This window comes from Cryphonectria parasitica (assembly GCF_011745365.1).
Source record: "Cryphonectria parasitica EP155 unplaced genomic scaffold M406scaffold_3, whole genome shotgun sequence".
Taxonomy (NCBI): Eukaryota; Fungi; Ascomycota; class Sordariomycetes; order Diaporthales; family Cryphonectriaceae; genus Cryphonectria; species Cryphonectria parasitica.
In genome coordinates, this window is record NW_024468911.1 from 2,791,854 (window position 1) to 2,811,448 (window position 19,595).

Consider the following 19,595-nt stretch of genomic DNA (forward strand, 5'->3'; position numbering starts at 1 on the left):
TTTCCCAGTTGGTGTCGAGGGGCTTAGAGCCACAGAAAATGGTTGCCATCATCTCACAAACCACCGCTCATTAGCCGAGAGAGAACACACAAACTCCCTCCTCAGTAAGTAAGTCGTCCTTATGCGGTCCGTCCGTCTACCTACAAAGTTCTGCAGTACTGACGTCTCGGTCGTTTTTCAGCATTAGCCTTCGTAATATATGCGGTCGAAACAAGCGAGCGATCCCTATCTCGTGACCTAGTATGGGTGCAGGAGCCTGCTACCATCCGAGGTGCATCGAGTAAGTCGTGCTTTCCGTCCTTCAGATTTGGTCAAGGAAGGGGGCTATCGCAGTGCATTTCAGACTGGCAGGGACGGTGACGTCTTGAAATGAGTAATCTTCGATCTTGAGATACGAATCAGGAGAAAGGAGGAGAATATCCTGCTTAGGTACCAGGGACGAGCCGAATCGCCCCTTCGTTCTAGTCCTTCCACGTCGAGATTATCTGCTCAAGGGCTTACAAATCCTTACGTCTTGTTTTTCTTTTCTTTCTTCTTTATCCTTCTTTCTATCTATTCCCCTAATACACACAAAGAGTAATGAGGCAACATCTTTGCGAGACCGTCGTCGTCATTAACATCTGATCATCTCAAACAGATTCGAAAGATGCGGTGAGGCGTGTGGCAGCTCTGCCCCCCCGCCCCCCACACCTTCTCTCAGGTGAGACCTGCAGACGGGTGTCTTTCGCCCTCGAACGGGAAGGGGCAAAGCAAACCTCGCTTGGACGAAGAAGGGGAAGAAGGAGAGATTCTCAGCTAGGGTCCCTCGGGTTAGCGATTCAGGGAAAGCAGCAGGATAGAGGGTGGCCCCAAGCAAATCGCAAGCTGTAGAAGCTCTTGCGATGAGAGCTCCTCTCAAGCATACTATATATGTATAGGTTTCTGCAAGGAGGAGCCTCACCCCCACACTGGTCTGGACCCAGCGCCACCGGGAGAGGGTTGCCGTTACTAGGGGGGCACGGCACGGGGATTTTCCCGCCAGGGGCATGGTGGACCAGCTTTTGGAGGGGGTGTAACGGGTAGAGGCATCGATTGACTTTCGTCGGGCTAGGCCTAGAAGAGACCCTGTATGTCTTGCATGGCATGTCTCAGGATCATGATCTTGCCGGTGGTGAAGCGTGGATTATGTGTGTGTGTTTAGGTTTGTGTGAGTGCTAAGGCTGGGGCACGGCGGGCAGCCCAGGAGCATCGGGTGGCGAGCGTCTGTCTGCATGAGGCTTGGACCTTTGACACACCTGCATTGGCACCTCCTGCTCTTTTGAAAGCCGCAGGAAACACTGCCCATGCTCTCGCCAATAGTTGTTGGGAATCCAGGCGGATGGTTTGAATTTGTGGTCTCTTGGACGCATGGAGGCTGGATTGTTATCTGCGTTCCGGTGAGCGAGATGCTCCGGACTGAGGGCCTCGTTGAGACTTCGAGGCAGTCATCACCTCAGACCTAGCCTAGATGGTAATTATCTTGCCTCCAGCCTCTTTAAGTACCAGTGTAAATATCATAATTAATGAGCATACCCCAGCGTGTGAGAGTGTGTGTCCAAAGACTGACTTGTGGAATCCGCTCTTCGTACATGGAAGAACTACGAGGAGAAATCTCCTGATTCAACTTGTGTTCCGCTTCGCGAATTGATACCGCCCCATTGAGCTATATGTAGGAAAGTGATTAGAGTTGTTTGCGTTTGTTGTACGAAATTAAGCCTGGATATTATCTCTGCGGTGAACGATGTCAAACAGACAGACTGATGGTTCAAGTGCAGCAAGAATCGAGAGAGCGAAACCTAATACAATCATACCAATGTATTAGGAAGAGACATAAAAAGTAGAAATTAAGAGGGATAATAAGATACTTTTAATGCATTGCAAAAAGGCTCGCTCGTAGAGAAAGTACAAGGCGGCGTAAATGATAATGAATGGTTCGTAATTGGGGATCGGCAGAGTTGCCTCAGTAGTAAGGTTTCCGATGAGAGGAACCACAAAGGCAAAGTTAATGACCTATCTCCAAGTAGTAGATACGTTAAGTAGTTCGCAAAGTGAGATTCAGTATAAGTGGTTGGCTCCAGAATCACAGCACTTTCATAACCGACTACGTGTAGCTGAGCAACTTGATAGAGTTGTGCGAGATGATAATATTATCTAGTTGTTTAACTACTGATTGGATACGCGCGGGCTTTTTTAGATTATTTAATTGATTACTGAAGAACTACTTGCATAAGTACTTCTATTGATTCGAGTTTCGGTAGAAGAATTGGCAAGGAATCTTACAGCATTTACCTACTTAGTAGGTAATAGACATCAGCAGCCAATTGAGGTAAACAAAGGCTAATAAGTAATAAGTCTGGGTTTGGAGAATTTGTTCGCCATTTCGCATGTTGTAGAGCTTACATGTCTCCTTGAAGAAGACTCTCAAAAAGAAAAGAAAACATACACACAATATCTTGATCAATTGAGTTTCTCAAACGCGTCTGTTTCCAATGTTCAAATCAAGAAGGATAGTACTGGAGTAAATATTTTTAACATTGTGCAGCAAGATATTATTCAGAAGGTTTCGCCCTCTTTCAAGGCAAGCGTTGCCATCCAGCTGTAGTCACTCACAATGCTCTTCGTTCTGCTTGCGATCTCTGCCTATACTTTTGTCCTTCTTGACATATTGAGATATCGTGGGCATATTCTCATACTTGAGGGGACAAGCATTTGAGCGTATTGTATGAGGTATTGGGCTAGAGCTAGGCATGTTAGTAAAAGTTGCTGATAATTACTTTGCTACTTATCACATACTATAATTTCTAATCGAACGCTCATTTTTCTACCGGAAGGACAACTCAAGGCCCACTGGTCTTTTCGTCCCACACACCCGACGCTCCTCCTGCACCTGGTAGTTCGGTAGTGTGAACACCAAAAGGGAAAAGAAATGGGAGGAAAGAGCACCGCATGCGTCCCGAACCAGATTGCAAGTCCTTGGTGAGGATATCTTGTACCGACGCTTCACAGATAAATCACAGCCAGTGTCATAGCATATAAAGTCGATTGTTGATCTGAACAAAGGCAGGGTGTGACTTTGGATGATAAAGGCTCATGTAGATTCTAAATCGACAGCGAAACCGCAGCCCGTACCTTATAAGTTATAATAAGAATAGTGCCGCTTTTTAAAGTCTGCCACTTTCAACCATATTTTTCTTTGATCTCGCATGAGAACCAGGGCTGACTCCTCTTGGGGCTATAAGCTCTGGGGTTATACAGAATAACTGGCAAAATTCTCCCCACTGTCACCTACAGATGGAGGGGCTGGCTAGGGAAGACGCTCGCCAGACTGGCCTCCAATGAAAGACCAGGGCACTCAGATGTCAGCATCCAGCTAAGGTAGGCTCTCTCGAGTTTCAAGGAATACATTCCAGCTGGCGGATTCTCTCGGCTAGAGCTTGCACAGACAGTTGTAGAAACCAGAGGCATCTTTGAGCATCTGCCAATCAAAGACACCGAACTGGATTGGCATCCTGTAGGCTGGGGCTTGGAAAAATTAGGTTGTCATATGTGGCTAGGCCACCGCGCAAATCTGACCATAGGATCTGGGGAAGTCCGAACAAAATCTCCACAACAAGGACCGGGGATATGGCCGCATCGTCACGGGGATCCGGATCTTGTCTGAAGCGCCGATCTACTGGTGTAACCATAAGTCCCATCACCTAAGGTTGTGACCCCAGATTGGCCGGCATTTCGGGTCCTACCACACTGCTGTTCCAAGTGCACTTGAGATGGCGCACCAGCGTGGCAAACCTCGAATTTTGTGTGGTGCCTGTCCACTCCTTGGATTATCAAGAGAGATCTGCACAGCTGAGTGCGTGCGTGTCTACGGTGGAGAGGTGCTCTTTCTCCACATGCCCACTCTACTTGGCTGGAGGCATTCATATATTGCGACCGTCTGCATGCATACTGACATGACCCTTTCAACCGGAAATGTGTTGTCGTATCAGGCTTATAATTTGCCTCTATGTTCGCAAGTGGCATGCGGACTTTGCATTCGGACTCATGAAATGAATGGGCCACATACTGACTCTTGTGCAAGTCTTCTTCGACAATTAATGCTATTAAGGAGGATCAAAATTAAGATTGGTATTATAGGTTGTTCTTGAAATAGGTTTCGAGATGGCCTTCGCCTCAGCCCCCAATCCTGGCAATAAGCAGCAGCCTAATCGTCGTCGCCAGGAGGTTTGTGTACAAAATTACAACTTTTCTCGAAGTTGCTTCACTTATAGGTTTACAGGTTTTAGTATCCTCTGTGCATTTCTCGTCATTCTTTTCGTCGGAGCTTTTGAAGGACACGGTCCATCCAACAACTGTTGTTCTTCCCTTACTCATTGGATATTGCAGTCGAGAGATCGTGTTTCGTCCTTCCTTTCAGACATGTTGGGCTCTTCAGATCTCTGGTCATGGGTATTCCTGGCCCCTTCACTTCTCAGCTCGGTGGCTGTAGGTGCACCAGGCTACTCGTCGAGACTCTTGGCCCTGCCTACAGCAACTGTGAGCACTGTGGCGAGCATAGCCTCAGCCGCCACCTCTGCCCAGGCCACGTCCACTGCCGGAGCATCTTACACAGAGTGGACAGTCGCCGCAATCGAGGCGCTGCAGACCTGGTATGACGATGCAGGAGGACTATGGCTCACCACTGGCTGGTGGAACTCAGCCAACTGCCTGACTGTTTTGGGCGACTTTTATTCCGTCGACTCGGGCTCAGCAGAGGAACTCGGGCTCAGTAACGTCTTTTCCAACACTTTCACCCAAGCCCAGCTGAGTACATCTTCCAAGGTGCGGAAGATGATCATGGCACGAGGCCATAGTCTGCCCATCGTCGAGTCCCACTCCGAGACCTCACAGCAAAGATCGACCACCGGCTCATCCGACGTGGTGGATCGCGGATACAGCGGATTTCTCAACGACTATTATGACGACGAGGGCTGGTGGGCTCTGGCCTGGATCAAGGCATACGACGTCACCAGCACTGCCGAGTACCTGTCCATGGCCGAGAGCATCTTCGCCGACATGGAGGGCGGCGTCAACGCCACATGCGGTGGCGGCATATGGTGGAGCAAGGACAGGACGTACAAGAACGCCATCGCGAACGAGCTCTACCTCGCCGTGGCAGCCTCTCTTGCCAACCGCGCGTCCGACCCGGGCACATATCTCGCCATTGCCGAGGAGCAGTGGGAGTGGTTTCTGAGCAGCGGCATGATCAACAGTGACCACCTCATCAATGACGGCCTCACTATTAACTCGGACGGAACGTGTGTCAACAACGGGGCGGCTGTGTGGAGCTACAACCAGGGCGTGATACTCGGCGGCTTGGCGGAATTATACAGGGCCAATGGCAACGAAACGCTGCTCACCGAGGCCGTCGCGATTGCAGAAGCCGCCATGCAAAATTTGACTGTGGATGGTATACTGCACGACGGCTGCGAGCCCAACTGTGGAGGTGATGGCTCTCAGTTCAAAGGTACGTTTGGCCTCTTTGCTTTTCTTGTAGTGGTTTTTTCTTCTTTTTCTTCTTCAACTGCAGACAATCAGTATTACTATCATTCATTGTTATTATTCCCATTTCCTCCTCGGCATTACTTCAGCTGGCTAATAATATTCTCCATGAGCAGGCGTCTTCATGCGCAACCTGCAGTATCTGCAGGCTCAAGTGGACAAGGACGAGTTCCAGACCTTCATCCTGGACAATGCCAATTCGATCTGGGATAATGATAGGAACAGCTCCAATTACTTGGGTATCGACTGGTCAGGTCCTCCGTCTGCGGGCGGCGACCCCATTGCGAGCACGCAGAGCTCTGCCTTGGACGCGCTCGTTGCTGCCGTGGCGGTTTCCTGAGTATCTTTATATTATTACTGGTTTTGGAATATGTCTGTCAAACATAGCGAAGAGTACAAACAAAGTGACCCTTTGTGTTCATTATTTAAAATCTGTGAGAAATAATTATGCAGCATCAGAGTATTTCATACTGCTATCATAGATGATATCTCGGAGTTGTAGATGGAAGTACGGAAGATGGAAAAACTTAGATACAACAAAAAGCAACAAAAATCAATAGCAACAGGGAAAATGCATCATCACGAACCGTCGATCTGGAACATACTCATAGGAGTATGAGCTTAAAATAAGTAGGTTGGTCAGCTGAAGACCTTGGGCTATTGTGGTGCAGATGCTCGTCAATGGGTATTATTCATAGGGTTAGGGTTCTGACTCAACTTGTCAACCTTCCCCCTGTTCATCCGCAGGCTCCTGCATCAACAATTCCCCAAGCCCAAGTCGATTGTATGCAAACTATGTGCTCTCCGTCGTTGTCTTCGAAACTAGAATCAGCCGGAATATCTTGACTTTATTTATTTGAAAAAGAAGAAAACCACCCGCTGGCTGGACAAGGAACAGGCACGACCCAGTGCATCTCACGTCAAAGCTCCACTACGCCAGGCAGACATCGAGACAGACAGACGACCGACTTCAGTTGGAGGATGGATGCTGCAGAGATAGACCAGGACATCAAGCTGCAGAGAGTCTCTGGCGAGCTCATCACTGCCTTTGACCAGAGTCTGGGATTATTTCTGCGAAAGCCTGATCGGATAGGCGGCTCCCACGTCCGCTCGCGTGTGCGGTCGAGGGAAGCATACCATCTGATATTTCATGTGAGTCTTGAAAGTGGTGTGACATGGCAGATTCTCTCTCTCTCTCTCTCCCTCGGGCCTGCTGACGAGATTGAACAGCTGCTTGAACCTTTCCAAGAGCTACCGCAGCTCCTCGACCCGCATCTGCCAAAATGGCTACCCATGCTTGCCGAGGCGTTCCTGGAGCACCTTCAGATGAGGCGGAGGCGAACCAGGGAGGCTTCTGCTGCGTCCTCGCTGCTCATGCCTCTGCCAACGGCGATTTGCAAGCTGATCTACACCTTTTGCAAGATTCGCGGCGAAAAGGTCATCGTGCGCTTCCTGAACGTCGAGACAAAATACCTCGAGCTCCTGCTTTCTGCGCTCGAGGACGCCGAGCGACAGCCTCAAGGCGGCCCGGACGACACTTTAGTAGCCCATTGGGCCTGGGAGGAGCGCTACATAGTGCTTCTATGGCTCTCTCACCTCATGCTTGCGCCTTTCGACTTGTCGACCATCTCCTCCGTCTACATGGAGGATGTTGATCTGGCTGGCATCCCTGGGTTCTTTTGGCCATCCAATACCCCAGGCATCACAGTCAGGGTCCTGCCCTTGGCGGTCAAGTACCTGGCCTGTCCAGGAAAGGAGCGGGAGGCGGCCAAAGCCCTTCTAGTGAGGATGGCGATGCGCAAGGACATGCAGCAGCTCGGTGTTCTGCATGCCCTCGTCCAGTGGGCCCTGTTTTGGCTGCGGCCGAGGGCTGATGAGCCGACCCAGTCGCCATATAAATACATCGGAGTGCTTTCCTTTCTAGCTGGGATCTTGGCATCATCGGCTGAGACGTCGGATATGGAGAGATACTCGTCCACGATCTTCTACACCGTGAACGCCATTCCTGTCAACGACGATGAGATGTCGAGGATTGTTCAGTCTTCTGCCCTGGCGAAAAAGACCATCGTCAAAGTCACACGGTCGATCGTTGTGTCCAAGTTGAAGCGAGACAGACAAGACAGTGCTGGTGTCGAGCTGCTTGAGACGGCAATTGGGTACCTTCTGGAGAGCCTCGCCGACAACGACACGCCGGTCAGATTCTCAGCGAGCAAAGCCTTGAGCATCGTGACTCTGAATCTACCTAGCTATATGGCCTCAGAAGTCGTGGACACTGTGCTGGAGTCTCTGAGCAGAAATGTTCTCTTGGTGAATGATGCTGCGGAGCCTTCTCTGCCGCCAAGGAGAGATCTCACGTCGGTCGATCCTCTCGAGTGGCATGGGCTGATGCTGACTCTGTCGCACCTCTTGTACCGGCGTTCACCACCGGCAGTGAAGTTGGGCAGCATCATCCGAGCATTACTACTCGGGTTGTCGTTTGAACGACGTGGCCCCTCTGGAGGCTCGGTCGGTACCAACGTTCGTGATGCAGCTTGTTTTGGCATCTGGGCCCTCGCAAGGCGGTACTCGACCCAGGATCTTCTTGCAGTCCCCTCTGAAACGGTACGCACCGGACTTCCTGGAGACGTCAACACGTCTGTCTTGCAAATCATTGCCACGAACCTGGTCGTCGCCGCATCATTAGATCCTGCAGGTAACATTCGGCGTGGATCTTCCGCTGCCCTGCAAGAGCTCATCGGCAGGCATCCAGACACCGTGGAAAATGGCATTGCACTGGTGCAGGCTGTGGACTATCACGCAGTTGCCCGGAGATCAAGAGCAATCCACGATGTGGCCGTTCGTGCCACAAAACTTCACGTGCAATATGGCGAGGCTATACTGGATGCGCTCCTGGGCTGGAGAGGAGCCAGAGATGCAGATGCTGCTGCTCGCAGGGTCGCCGGGCGTGCGTACGGAACTGTCATGACTGAGATGACGAGCCTGACCCCGTCGAGCCGCCTTGACGAGGTGATCCTGACATCAATTAACCGGGTCCTGCGGCCTATGAAGGCACTGCAGACCCGTCAGGTGGAGGAGAGACATGGGCTGCTCGTGAGTCTTGCCGCGATCCTGGATCAGGTCCCTCTGCTAGTTGCCAGGGATAGCATGGCTGGAATGACGTTACCGACGGGTCTGGGCAGCGTTGTTCAAGAAGGACAGAATGCTTTGCTTGATATGCTCCAATCTGTTGCGTCTACCTCATTTCGAAAACCAGAACTCATCGCAGAAGGCATATGCCGTCTTCTCATCTCGGCGTTTCCCATCCTGCAGGCCGATGCTGTCGGATCGTTGGATGCTATAGTTGGCGAGGGGCTGTTGATGTCTGGATTGGATCTGGTGTCTCCAACAAACCTGGCCAAGTTCACCGAGGTCGTCTCGAGAATCGATTTGTCGCAAGTCCACAACCAAGACCGCCTCTCAACGATCCTCTCTACCTCTTGGGAACTCATCAACACGTGGCTAGCCAGGACTGAACAAGAGGTCATCGATGCAGCCTCCGAAGCGTCCATCGTTCTTCTGCTTTTTTCTTCTCCGCAGCAACGGGAACATGTGCTCCGAAGATGGGCAGACACGATTCGTGAACGATCTCACTCCGCAACCGGCGCGGGACTTTTCTGCGCCTTGACGAGGGCGTATCCGGTTGTGGCAATGCACAAGAAACCTGAAGAAGTGTCGGCTACTGTATGCGCTCCTCTGCTGGAGCGGTGGGCACAAGACACAAACGTTGACGTACGTGCAGCCATACTGCAGAGTCTGGCGCAAAGTGAAATGCTGAATCAGAATGTGGACCAGCTCCTCAGTCTGGTTGCGGCGGGCCTAGAAGACTACACCACCACCGCGAGAGGCGATATTGGATCTCATGTACGTCTTCAGGCCGTCAGGGCTACCCAACATCTCTGGCTCTCAATGCAGCAGCCACGTACAGAGATGGGGAACCACAGCGGAGCAGTTTGTGGCTTACTTCTGCCGATCCTGCGTCTGGCAGCTGAGAAGCTCGACAGGGTGAGAGTCGAAGCACAAGCCACTCTTGCGGTAGCATTACAGCCAGAGTAAGTACATCAGCGCCCCAAGAATGATCAACCTCTCTTCTTTTCGGATGACTAACTTATCTCTAGACCATCGTCGATGCTTGGCAAGCTCACCTTTTCCTCCAAATCCCATTTTCAGTATCTTCTCAACTTGCTTGAGAGCGACTGGTTCCAGACGCCATTCGGCACCGAAGCCCAGTCCAACGCAGATCGCTGTATGGACGAGCTCCTCGCCGGATACGTCACGTCAGCCGACACAGGCAACGAAGACCTCGTGATAGCCAGCCGGGCCGCGCTCACCGAATACTGCACCGCAAGCCAGGAGCACCTCGATGGCGTATGCACATCGCTCCTCCGGAACTTGAAATCCCACCAGGGCCAAGACCGCGTCACGGTGCCCACGCTCGAAATCACTGCGTTCCTCTTCTCCGTGGGCATCTTCCAGCAGAGCAGGAAGGTCGACATGAAGAGCCTCTGCTTGCAGGCCCAGAAGGCCGGCTACAAGAGCGGCAACATGCGGAAACTCGAGGCCTGCATCAAGGTCTACGGCGGGGTGGCCGCCATGGGCAACAACAATGCTGCCGGCCTGCCGGCGATGGCGAGTGCGGTGTTGGAGCAGAAGAGGAGTGAGGGTATCTCGGAGGCGAAGAGGAGGCTGGGTACGTTGATGGTACACCCGTGGCCGCGCGTCAGAACGTCGGTGGTAGATGAGATATGGGGTCTGGTGTCAACTGGTGGGGAGGTGGCAGATCAGGGGGAGAGGTTGAAGGGAGTTGACTGGGGAGCTACTGAGAAGAGTGCTGCTAAGGCCCTTGTTGCTGAGCTTGGAATGTCGTGAGGTTGATCTAGGCGGAGGAAAGAGAAAGAAATATTGCTGGACTCGAGGCCTCTCCAGTCTTGGTTGCATTACTTTGGTCTGCGGACTACAGCAACTTTCATGATGACTGATCTCGTGTGCATTTCGGGGGCATCGAGAACACCAGTCCGTCTGCCGGCGACGGCTGGGTGATGGCTGAAGCACTCCCCACGGAAAGAAATCTACGTGATCTCCCAGCCGATGGAGTCTCAGGGAGACGGGATTGATACCATTCAGTGAAGAGCCTGAACGTCTCTCATAGAGGCGGCAGCAAATGCATCAGCTGCTTGGAATTCGACTGCTGGATGGGTAAACATCTGTGCTCATCTCATCGTGCTGTCCATCTGTTTACTCCCCCTCTATGGTGAACATCAGAGGCCGTTACATGTATTCCCGGTCACCGTGACGGTGATGTAACAAGTCATTCTGGGTTCAATTGCTCGTCGCGAGGGACACTTGGAATGATTTCTCGCCGTCATCGCCTGTTACGAGACCGTCTATGGATTAATAGTACCCTAAATATATCTATGTAAATCTCCTCAAGCGAAATGGATGACTACTTGGATGAGTATGCTCAATTCAATGCCAAAGAAAATTGAACAGGGTCTGTTTAAATGTATCGACCTATATAATACCTAGACAAGGAACGAGGTACTATGCCACCCTTGTTACATTTTGTGCTCTGGTCGGACTGGATCGGCCGAGGGCTCGCTATGCATGTGATTTATGAATATTTGCACAAATTCGTTCCTTCACCCATTTGGGAAAGCATAAGACGCAACACAATCAGAGGTGAAGGTTTCATTCATTTCCTCCATCCTTTTCCTGACCGAAGAATACGAGACGATGTATGACTCGGACAGGGACACACACTCTGAAGGACGAAGAGGCTACGGTACTGCATGGAGCGAGAAAAGTAACCACTGCGACGAGTTGGCACGCGAACCGAATCAAGAAGTGATCGCTAGCATGACTAGAAGACAAGGAAAAGAAGCAGAAGACGACAAAAAAAAAAAAAAAATAATAAAAATGGATCGACTCGGTTATGTGACATGGGAATATGTTGGAGAAACGTGTTGTTGTTTGGCCCAACACACATCCAGCATTAAGGTTATGGGGCTTGGACCACAACGCGGAAAAGGTCCCGCGCAGGCCCAACATACATAACATTATGTACGTATTTTTATGTATCCGTATATATAATTTTTTAAAACCTGTGATTGAAGAGGGAGGGGGGGGGAGAGGGCTGGTGTCATCCCGTCCTCCTTCATATACGTGGTGGAGATGATTTCGTGATACATATGAGAAACATGTCAACCCCCCTCCCCCCCCCGGCGTGCCCTGCCCTTCGAACAAAATGACCCAAAAAAGAAACTCCCATAGCCAGCGGAGTCGTGACTCGACAAAATGACGTGCATCTTGTGCCAGACCGAATCGCATATGGCAAACATGGCGAAGATTTGGGTGGGCTGGCCCAGGCGCCGCGCTCCCCCCCCCCCCTCTTCTTCTTACCCCGGCGATTCCCCTCCACCCCCCCTCCCATCCCTTCAACCGACGCTCGTCTTTTTTGTTGGTTGTTGGAGGGTTGGCATGCAGGTCTTGGGGTGCCAGTTGGGCCGCTATTTTGTGGCCAGATACACGGAACTCACACACATACTTGACACACCAGACCGACACACCTCAGGGTAGATTTCATTAGTCCATTCCTCTTTCTCTCTTTCTCTCTCTCTCTCTCTCTTCTTTCCTTTTGTCATATTCTTTCTTTTCTCCCTGTACCATATAGTAAGCCAGCGAGAGCCGATACGGATTTCCGCCTGTTGCTGTTTGGTACACTGGGTTTTCTTTCCCACTTACGGGTCCACCTTTGTTGATCATCCCACGTACATCATCAGTAGTACAGTACTAGCACCATTTGACAGGCGTCAAGGGCAGATGGGTCCCTCTCAAGGGCTGCACCCGCCGCCCACGGGGACGGACTCGATTGCGCATTCCCGGAGGAAGAGGACACAGACTTGTCTCGATCTCCGAGAAGACCGAGAAAAAGTACATACTATATCTAAATACATGTACTAAGTATGTATGTGTGTATGTGAAGAGGCACATAATGTATTACCTGCAATCTAATCCATCAAAGGTTTCCTCTACCCCTCTTATGTGTTTGGATCTTGGAGGAGCGACAACTCGCACTCACCCTCGGCTCTCGCAGGGCGGGGGGGTCTGCAGCGTATTGCATGCAGCGTGTTGTAGTATGTACTATGTACCACCACTGTAGGAGTATGTGGTTGGGTTGCTAAGGTATTCAATTAAAGTATGCTGTGGCTGCCATTGACATGAACCACCCTCGGCTTGCAGGTCTGAGGTTGCAAAGGGACCGAGATACTGTACCGAACAACCCCTCTCAGGGCGTCGTACAGCAGGCCGGTCTGGGTGTTGTGTGTATGTGTGTGGACGGATATCCGGAAGCAGTAGGACAAGATTATCAGAGGAATGGGAGATAGATGGACATTAAGAGGGAGTGAGAGAATTAGAAAAATAAACAGCACTACACTCGTTGTCCGACGGCCCCCATGAATAGACCTACTACCACTACCACTACCAAGAATACCTACTAGAGTACATACTTACCTGCCCATCAGGGAAGACATGCCAGCGTTTGGTCAGCCTTCGTCCACACACCCACACACCGCGACGCCGAGGCTTGCATCGTCATCGTCCTGCCATGGTTGGTTGGGATTGAGACTCGAGAAACCCGCATGGGAAGGGAATGTGTGTGTGGAGTGGGCAAGTGTGGCTGGGCGGATACCACTACGGGCGAGAGGTATTTGAGATAATTTTGGTTTCATCGCATCGTTTGCTGGACAGAAACCTTCCCCTTGCACAAAACATGTCCAATCTGAAGTGGATCGGATGGTTGAGACAAGATGCACGCCAGTGCACAACAGGTGGCGTCGATGTGTTCCAACATCACCTTTCTTTCTCTTCCTCCTTCTCTTTCTTCTTTTCCCTGGGTCCGTTATCTGAGACGACTGTGAGTCTCTGAGTCGTGGACATGTCCCCTCCTGCTGCTGCCCATCCCGCCCCTTCCAGCGGCAAGGAAGGGATGGAGAGAGAGAGAGAGAGAGAGGCGGGGAATGCATGTTGGAGAGCTATTGTATGAAATGGGACGGTTCTGGCATCGAGGCCTTGTTTGAGCCCGCGCTCAAGCATGATCGGGCCCATATTGGGATGATAGCCAAGCTGGACACCGCTTCCGGGATGGATATGTGATCGCCACTGCATGTGCTGTACAGGCCCTCACCAGGAGGAGCGGACAAGCAGAATCTGGCCAAGCACATGAATTGTTTAGATCCCACCGCCTCCGCGCGCCCTCCCTCTCTTGGGGACCCCCCCGGCGGCTCATGTGCTGCAGCATTAGCACTCGCATGAGTGTGGGTCTCGCCCGAGGTAACGCTGGCATCGCCGACCACTCGACGTCCACACTCTGACTCTCTCTCTCTCTCTAGGAGGGAGCGAGAGAGAGAGAGAGAGAGTTCGTATTCAAATCTGCTCTGTGGTCTGATTAGTGAGTGAGCGAGTGAGTGAGTGGACGAGTGTATCGAGATCCATGCACCAGCAGGTTGGTTCTGGGCTGCCAATGAAAGCCAAATGATTCCAGAACCTTAATTTTTGGGAGGCCCGGTACTTGGTTTTCGCCATGATACTACTACTATGATAGAGTAGCAATCAGAGTCACTGTAAGCACAACTGAATGAATGGAACTGCTGCTCCATCAAACCTGTCCGGGATCAGGAATAGCTGCCCGAGGATGTGGCTTGCCGAGAAGTGGTCCCCATAACAGCAATGCTAAGACGGGTCTAGGGCCTTGAAATTAATTCGGCTGCCTGATGTCACCTCAGTAGGTTTTGTGTCTTTTTGGGAAGAAGAAGAAGAAGGTGAGTAAAAAGGCGGGTTCATGTTGGACTTGGGTTTGGAAATCATATTGCCATGTACATTTTCTGCGTACTTTTAAGTTAGACAGAGACTTGTTGCATGTCTCGTACTGTAATAGAGAGGCGAGAAGGAACCTTTTTTCAACCATCATCATGTCTGCGCTGCCGAGTTGTAAGTCCTGTCAAAATACCCTGCACGATAGAGAAGAAAAAAAAAAGAAAAGAAAAAAAAAAGACAGCAAGCAATCATCTTAAAATGGAGCAGAGGAAGAAAGGACGCTGCGCAAGCTACGGGCCGATCCTGCTTACCACCAGCCACTGTGAGCCAGCGCCCTAAGTAGGCCAGCTAGGGAGGAACTCCTATGTACTTAACTCTTACAGCCTGTCTGCTTCGGCTGTCGCTCTCGGGACCCCCCCCTCCCTTTCCGAGTCACTATAGTGAGTACTCGGCACTGTCTCTTTACACTACAGCACTTATCAGACACTGTCAGCACTCAACACTCAGCACTCAAGATCCAGCGCTCAACCACCCCCCCCCAGGCACCCTCAAGTATAGTGGATGTACGTATAGTACACTCGCTCACTCCACCCTTCCCGCTGCTACCCTGACCTTGCAGCCTTCCAAAAAGTGCTGCTTCTTCTTATTATTCCTCCTCCACCTCCGACTCGTTCTCCTCCTCCTCTTTTGTACCTCCTTCTTGATTGCATTTATTTTTTTGGACCTGCGGACCCGGCACAACCCAACACTCTGCTGCCGTCTCATCAGAGTACGATTCAGGACCGGAATGTAACCCCAGAGGCCGATGCTTCGAGCTGAGCTGAGCTTCGTTTCCCACCCCCTCCTCCCTCCTCCCCACCCCAAATGCTGCAGCAGTCGTGGCACTTAGCCGCCCACACCAAGTCCTGTGTGTGCTCTTCCTCCCGGAAACGAACTCAATCATGATGCCCTGTCCAATCCGACTCGGATCGATGTAAATTGGACCGACCACGACCACGACCACGACCACAGACGGACTCGACTTGATCACGACTCCTCTTCGTTCCCCAAACCAAGATACTCGCCAGCTCTTGATACACGAACACCTCTCATACGCACACACATCATCCCCCAGTGCCGCACGTGGCCACCACCCATCCTGGAGCTCCTACACCTCCCAACCGCCAACCACCCCCTCCACAGGCCGCCTCGCCGCCTCCGCCGCCGCCTGGACGACCGACAATCGTGTCCCCGAACAAGACCACTCAGGCGGCAAGTTAGGTCCCGGCAACCTAACGGCCGCGACGCGCCGCCGCCCAGCATTCCGTCCACCACAACCCCCGGGCCGCGAGGCGCGCCCTCGTCTCCATCTCCTGCCACCCCTCCTCCCCCCGTCCCCGAGGACGCCCAGTTCGCCCTCGAGGCCCTGTACAACCTGACCACGTACTGCCCGGACTGGGCCAAGCGCCTCGACGAGCTCAGCGGCCAGATTGACCAGCGCCAGATCGACCTGGCCGAGTTTGCCGAGCAGCAGTCCCCAACCTCGTGCAGGAGGTCCCTGCGGAACCGCGGCTCGACAGAGAGCCTGAAGCCCAGAGACGATGGCGAGGCCCACCCCGGCATCGTCGATGGCGTCGCCAGCCCGGGTGCCACCGGCGCGGTCCATAAAATGCAGACGACAGACGGGCCAGCACCACAGCAGCAGCAGCAGCAGCAGCAGCATCCACGAGAACCGTTGAGCCCGAACGAGGCCAACTCCCCCACCTCGTCGGCTGTCGAGCGCCAGACACCCCAGGTCATGGCCATGGCCTCTGCCAATGCACGCGCTACGCTGCGGCGCACACAGCTAAACAAAAGGGCTGCCGCGGCGGTTGTCTCGGCCGAGTCGATGCTGACGGGTGACGGAGCTGCAGCGCCCAAGTACCGAAGCAGGAACCTAGTGATTGTCTACTACGATAGCTACGTGCAGTCCTTCTTCGAGGAGGTGGTCAAGTTTGTGAGCGCCAGCCGCAACCTGATGCGCAAGGCCAAGATGGCCGCCAAGGTCGCCCAGATCAGAAGGATGGCCGAGCTGGAGACCCCCGACGACGAGTCGTCCGATTCAGACGATGGCCCAGGCTTTGGCTTCGGTACGGCCAGGCTGGTCCCACCACAACTGTCACCGTCCTCGGCAATGGAGATTGACGGGGAGGCTCAGACGACGGATGGGACCAAGGTGAACGGCCAGGCGGAGGAGAAGAAGAAGAAGAAGGAGGAGGAGGACAAGCTCGACCACCAGCAGCCTACTGGCACAGGGGCCAAGGCAGTGAAGGGCGGCTCGAATGGAATATTACCAACAACACCACCACCACCACCATTACCACCACCAGCACCAGCACCAGCACCAGCAGCAACAGCAGTCACGGGTCCCGTGCAATTATCATACAAACAAACAGTAGGCATAGGCAACGGCAACGGCAACGGTCTGCCCAGACAGGGACTATCGAGTCCCTTTCGACCGTATTTGGCAGCCCGGTCGCCTTCAAACCCTGCTCGTGGCAAGAATGGCCATGCCGACCAGCAACAACCAGGCGACATCTTCGATGACCTTGACAAGGGCCTCGAGGTCGTGCAGTCCATGTGTGAGCGCGCAGCACATCAGTTCTTGCGCGACGGTGACTGCGCCGACGAGATCATTAAGATCAAGGAGCGGCTGACGCACACCAAGACCCTGGCCGACAAGGAGATGCAGCGCATGCTGGCTGGCGACACAGACGGGAGTCTGAAGAAGCTGCTGACTGAGGGGCTTGTGGGAAACCGGACGTTTCGCTCGCACGGTGTGCGGCGGGATACGATGAGGTTGCGGCCCAGCTTCGCGGGCAGAAGTACGGCTGCGGCCAACGGGATGAATGGTGCAGCCGGACCGAGTTTGACCCCAAGCAATACAGGTATGGTGGCGCTCGAAGTCGACGAGGGCATTCGCGCCAGCAATACGAACGGGGGAGCAGCACCGAGACTCCAGCCCGCATCGATACCGACAACGATGGGCCCACCGCTCGGGTCGGGCCCCTGAACGAGCTGAGTGGAAGAGTACGAGCCCCACTACTCCAGATCGTCGCCCAAGATCATATCCCGCATCTGCCTCACGAAGACAGAGCGATGAAACAGGCTCGTCCCGCCGCGAGAAGGTTGGACGGGAAAGGCACAGCGGCGCAGCGAGGCATGTTGCTATGTCTAAAGACACACGTCCAGACTATGCCTGCTGAACCGCACAGTGCCCCATTATGGGACACTCCGTTGCTGTGATTTTGGAATCTATCCCAAATGAGAACTACTCTCGTCTGACTCGTTGAGCAGGTGGGAGACCCGTCAGGCCACCACCAAAGCTGCAGAAGAGTGGGATTTCGTGCAAAGAGACGCAAGCATCGCTGTTGGGGGGGGGGGGGGGGGGAAACCTCCCACTCCACCACCTGACGGCTCTGACCTCTTATATCGAAAGCCGCTGCTGGTTTGTTTTTCGAATGTCATTCGCTACCGACAATGACTTGGGGGTTACGGACGTGCCAGGGCATCTCTTGTCCCTCCCTCCCAGCTGTGTCCAATTCTAAACAGGGTGCTCATATTCTAAACACAAGGGGATCAAGGGCAAATTTGGTTCAAGTTTTCAATGAGTTATCACGATTGAGCAGCAAAACTGATTTTGTATTTTCTTTCTTCCTGTTCTTCCTATCTTTCGTTTGGCATAGCCTTGGAGTCTCATTAACACGTGTCTTATCCTACAAAGGACGCCTGTTGTCATTTCACGGAGCGCAAAAATGGTTTTTTTTATTTTATTTTATTTTTATTTATACGATGAAGAATTTTCACTACAAGAAAGCGGTTAACTATTTGCCTCCACCATCTGATAGGGGGGGGGGGGGAAACGAAACAGAAGAATGAAAGGCGGGAGAAAGGCAGCAGCAGGACCTCACAAATAGCAAGTCTGTATTTTGAAAACCAGCAAAAAACCTCTTGAGGAGTATGGGTAAATATTTGTTTTACTCGGAAAAGAAAAATTTCATGTAGCAATGCGTCTGTGTGTGTGTGTGTGTGTGTGTGTGTGTGTGTGTGTGGCTCGTCTCCATAACTACAAAGCAACTCGGGTAATGGAATAAGTTCATTCTCTTGCCCCTTTCCACAGAGGCTGGCCAAGTGTGAGACTCGTGGAGCGCAAGAGATGGCAGCTGTGGAGCAATGGACGAGGGCGTGGATGTGGATGTTCAGAATGCCATTTCCTGAAAAGCAAAAAGGAGTGAAAGAGAAAGAAGAACCAAAGTGGTGGGCTGGTGGTGAATGAGGAGAGCCGCTTCGCTATTTATTGGTGATGGCGAAGCATCACTGGTGTTGTTGCCTTGATGCATCCATTAACGACTGAAATGTAAACGGTCTCATAAATTAAAAGTCCTCTCTAATGGACAGCCTGTCTTGTCTGGATTAGAAGGTGTATAATGACCGCCGCCCGCCATCCCGAGAACCCCCCCCCCCCTCAAACCATCTGAACGCCTTGCCCATATCCACCATCGCGAGCTTCCTCACCCAAAGTGCCATTGATATCCTGTACGATTTTCCTCCAACCAAGAAGAAGAACAGAAAAAAAAAAGAGAGGTGGCCCTTGCGGGTATGGAAATTATCTTGGGGGGGGGGGGAGAAGAGGAAAGAAAAGAAAGAAGAAAAGAAGAAGAAAAGAGAATCGGGTATCGTAATGCTTCTTTTTCCAAGCAAGATTACATAGAGTACAGTATCATCATACGGCAGCAGTCGACGCTGATGATGCTTTCCCTCCAGATGAAAGAGGAACAAATCAACGCCAGACCTTGCGGTTACATTTTGAGATTCTGAGGCGTCTGCAAGCCACAACGGGGAAACCCGTCCCTCCCCCTTCTTCGAGGCATGCTGACGGCGGCATGTGAAAAGCTATAGAGGGGGGGGAAAAAATTCCAAGACAATCCTGCCTCACTTGGAAGCCTCAGGAACCTCTGAGATTGCCTTGTCAGACCTGCGCTCGACTTCAGTCTTGGACTTGGGTGACGCCAAGGACGGCTCTGTGGAGCGAGGCGCAAAGCGCAGCTGAGAGCTTGAGGTGAAGACAGGCAAGTTGTCTCGCTTCATTGGGCTGGGTGTGGCCGCAGAACGTTCATCAGTCTGCTTCATCAGGCTGGGCGATAGAACATCCGGCTCTTCCTGCTTGACGG

General features: G+C 52.3%; 3 protein-coding genes across 3 annotated transcripts; all 3 read left to right on the forward strand.

Annotated features, from left to right (window-relative positions):
• Nucleotides 1-4,614: 4,614 nt before the first annotated feature.
• On the forward strand, nucleotides 4,615-5,884 carry M406DRAFT_31483 (family 76 glycoside hydrolase; the record flags this gene model as incomplete). Its single annotated transcript, XM_040919321.1, has 2 exons — nucleotides 4,615-5,521; nucleotides 5,670-5,884. Coding segments are annotated over 2 exons (1,122 nt in total), but the record flags the coding sequence as incomplete, so codon positions are not given.
• A 653-nt stretch (nucleotides 5,885-6,537) lies between these two features.
• Nucleotides 6,538-10,461, forward strand: M406DRAFT_38921 (uncharacterized protein; the record flags this gene model as incomplete). The annotated part of the gene is made up of 3 exons (XM_040924080.1): nucleotides 6,538-6,708; nucleotides 6,787-9,644; nucleotides 9,711-10,461. 3 exons carry the CDS (start codon nucleotides 6,538-6,540, stop codon nucleotides 10,459-10,461), a joined length of 3,780 nt encoding a protein of 1,259 aa, XP_040778411.1.
• Nucleotides 10,462-15,802: 5,341 nt separating this feature from the next.
• M406DRAFT_253978 (uncharacterized protein) lies at nucleotides 15,803-17,437 on the forward strand (the record flags this gene model as incomplete). Its single annotated transcript, XM_040916932.1, has 2 exons — nucleotides 15,803-16,514; nucleotides 16,755-17,437. Coding segments are annotated over 2 exons (1,395 nt in total), but the record flags the coding sequence as incomplete, so codon positions are not given.
• Between the last annotated feature and the right edge of the window lie 2,158 nt (nucleotides 17,438-19,595).